This window comes from Mus pahari, chromosome 23 (assembly GCF_900095145.1).
Source record: "Mus pahari chromosome 23, PAHARI_EIJ_v1.1, whole genome shotgun sequence".
Lineage (NCBI taxonomy): Eukaryota > Metazoa > Chordata > Mammalia > Rodentia > Muridae > Mus > Mus pahari.
In genome coordinates, this window is record NC_034612.1 from 27,690,390 (window position 1) to 27,693,504 (window position 3,115).

General features: G+C 54.8%; 1 protein-coding gene across 1 annotated transcript in view; it reads left to right on the forward strand.

Annotated features, from left to right (window-relative positions):
• Positions 1-3,115, forward strand: part of Actl6b (actin like 6B) — a 16,751-nt gene that overhangs the window by 10,229 nt on the left and 3,407 nt on the right. The window contains exons 6-13 of the mRNA XM_029533879.1: positions 58-152; positions 223-329; positions 1,266-1,355; positions 1,561-1,622; positions 2,124-2,238; positions 2,391-2,471; positions 2,577-2,672; positions 2,947-3,089. Coding sequence (XP_029389739.1) covers positions 58-152; positions 223-329; positions 1,266-1,355; positions 1,561-1,622; positions 2,124-2,238; positions 2,391-2,471; positions 2,577-2,672; positions 2,947-3,089 — 789 coding nt within the window. The remainder of the gene's footprint in view (positions 1-57; positions 153-222; positions 330-1,265; positions 1,356-1,560; positions 1,623-2,123; positions 2,239-2,390; positions 2,472-2,576; positions 2,673-2,946; positions 3,090-3,115) is intronic.

Here is a 3,115-nt window from a genome sequence, read left to right on the forward strand (position 1 = left end):
GGTCCCGGCTCCCTCACTGGCTGCTGCTGTTTCTTTGACTGACCCATCCCACAACAGCTTTGCAAATGGACGCTCCACAGGCCTGGTGTTGGACAGTGGAGCCACCCACACTACGGCCATCCCTGTCCATGATGGCTATGTCCTACAGCAAGGTAGGGCCTTATCAGGGGTCCNGGGTGCCTTGGGGAGCCCTGGTTCTGAGACCGCTTCTTCTTCTTCCAGGCATCGTCAAGTCCCCCCTGGCAGGGGACTTCATCTCCATGCAGTGCCGGGAGCTCTTCCAGGAAATGGCTATTGATATCATCCCTCCTTACATGATCGCAGCCAAGGTAGGGCCTGTGCTGTGTCCAGATGCGCCACCCATAGTCCTGCCATTTGCTTGATACCCATCAGTCCCCAGGCCCAGGAGACAGTGCAGCCAATCTCCCAAAGNCTCATGGATCCAGGTCCTCATTCTCCAGTCATGGGGACAGGCTTCACGTCATGACTGAGACCAGATGTGTGAGGACCAGTTGTGGGGAGGCGCATTTGTGATCCTAGCACTTGAAGAGGCCGGGGGCAGGAGGGTGGGGAGTTCAAGGTCAGCCTTGGGAACAGTGAGCCGGAGGCCAGCCTGAGCTACACAAGCCATTCTGTCTCAAAACAAAACAAAAAGCAAACGACAACAACCCCCCCCCCCCAAGGACTAGGGATGTGTCTCAGTTAGCAAGCTCTTGGCATACAAGGAGTCTTGAGTTGGATCCCCAGCACCGCGTAAACCTTGGCTGGGTGAAGGCCTGCCTGCATGACATAAATCCCATCTAAAACCAAACCAAGCCAAACCAAAATCAAAAATGAAGAGCCATGAAACCCAGAGTATCATATGAAGGCTTCCCAGATATGAGAGAGAGAGAGAGAGAGAGAAGCTAAATTGAACTAGCAACCTTCCAGTCTTTGCTTTGCTGGAGAACACCACACCAGGTTTCATCGGGCGGGGATGGAACCCAGGGCTTCCTGACTGCTAGGCAAGGGCTCTACCCGCTGAACTCCATCCCTGAGCCCTTCTGACCACATCTGCAGTGTAGATTTCATGTATGGGACATTCTGTCACTGTCTTCACTTCCCTGTCAGGGAAGGCTGACGAGCCACCCTATCTCCTGGGAGACAGAGCAGACTCTCAGGGCCGGTCAGCTGTAGAGCTGTCTGAGCGCTAGGGAGGCAGGTGTGTGCCAACGGGCAGGGCAAGCCCCAGCCGGGAAGGACTCTCAAAGGCTGTGTCCTCACAGGAGCCTGTACGGGAGGGAGCCCCCCCAAACTGGAAGAAGAAGGAGAAGCTGCCCCAAGTCTCCAAGTCCTGGCATAACTACATGTGTAACGTGAGGCTGTAGCTGAAAACAGTGCCCTCTTCCCACCCCTGGCAATCCCTGGCACCTTGCTATAACCAGGGGAGGGAAGAGGAGGGGAGGGGAGGGGACGGGAGGGGAGAGGATGCTTGTGGATGGGTTGGGGTTGAAGGGCTGGGGGTTGGGGCTCTCGATAGAGACAGGGGGCAGCCAGACCTCACCCCTCCCTGCTTCTCAGGAGGTGATCCAAGACTTCCAGGCCTCCGTACTGCAGGTGTCTGATTCCCCTTACGATGAACAGTGAGTTGGGCTGAGCATCACACGGTGGGAAGGAGGGTAGGTTTGATTGACACCGGGAATGCTACAGCTCCTGTAATGTCGGTACTCAGGAAGGCTGAGGCAGAAAGATCGAGAGTCTCGGGTCAGTCTGGCCTACATAGCAGAACCCTCTCTCAGAAAGTTGTGTGTGTGTGTGTGTGTGTGTGTGTGTGTGTGTGTGTGTGTGTGCAAAGGCGCTGGGAATATAGCTCAGTTTGTCTGTATGTATAAAGCTCTGGGTTCAGTCTCACTTAGGGGCCACGGTTGTACAAGCCTGAAAACCAGTGCTTGGGAGCTGGAGACTAGGGGTTCAGGAGTTCAAGGCCAGCTTCTGCTATTTATTGAGTTGGAGGCATGCTTGGGCTACATGAGAACCCCATTTCAAAAAACAAATATGGGGCACAGAACTGGGGTTCATGGGAACCTCTAGAGCACCCCACCTGGCACCACGTCACACAGAGTCTTGCTCCTTTTTTTGGGCAGGGTAGCTGCACAAATGCCCACTGTGCATTATGAAATGCCCAATGGCTACAACACAGACTACGGCGCTGAGCGACTTCGAATCCCTGAGGGCCTGTTTGATCCCTCTAATGTCAAGGTATGGCTGGATGCTGGGGACTAGCTGGGGTTGGGGGTAGGGTTGGCTGGAGTCTTTGACCCAGAGGTGTAGTGAAGGAGTCTGGAAAAGATGATAGGAGTCTAGGGGAGAGGGAGGGAGAGGCCCCAAGTTCATATCACCTTTGTCCACAGGGCCTGTCGGGGAATACCATGCTAGGAGTGGGTCACGTGGTCACCACCAGCATCGGCATGTGCGACATTGACATTCGCCCGGTAAGGCCAGATCCTAAGGCTTGGCAGAGGGACCTAGGGCCAAGATAGAGAGAGAAAGAAAGAAAAGGGTTCTGTCTGCAGGCTGACCCTTCTCCCTGCTCTCAGGGTCTCTATGGCAGTGTCATTGTCACCGGTGGCAACACTCTGCTCCAGGGGTTCACAGACAGACTTAATCGGGAGCTTTCTCAGAAGACCCCACCGGTAAGAGCTCCAACACACACACTCAGGGCACCCAGATTCCAATCCTAGCTTAGCTCTTTGAACCCCANANGCCTCCTGATTCCCCTAACAGAAATGCTCGTGCCTCTGTGGCTTCCCCCTGTNTACCAAGACTTCTCCCTCCCCAGAATCTAGATGTCCACTCCCCAGCCCCAGAATCTAGATGTCCACTCCCCCAGCCCCAGAATCTAGATGTCCACTTCCCCAGCCCCAGAATCTAGATGTCCACTCCCCCAGCCCCTTTTTTCTTCCCCAGAGCATGCGACTCAAGCTCATCGCCAGCAACAGCACCATGGAACGCAAGTTCAGCCCCTGGATTGGGGGCTCCATCTTGGCCTCACTGGTGAGAAAGAAGAGGCATGGCACTGGTATTAGAAGAACAGATCCTGACAGTGGCCGGTTTTTATTCAACAACTGCCTAGACA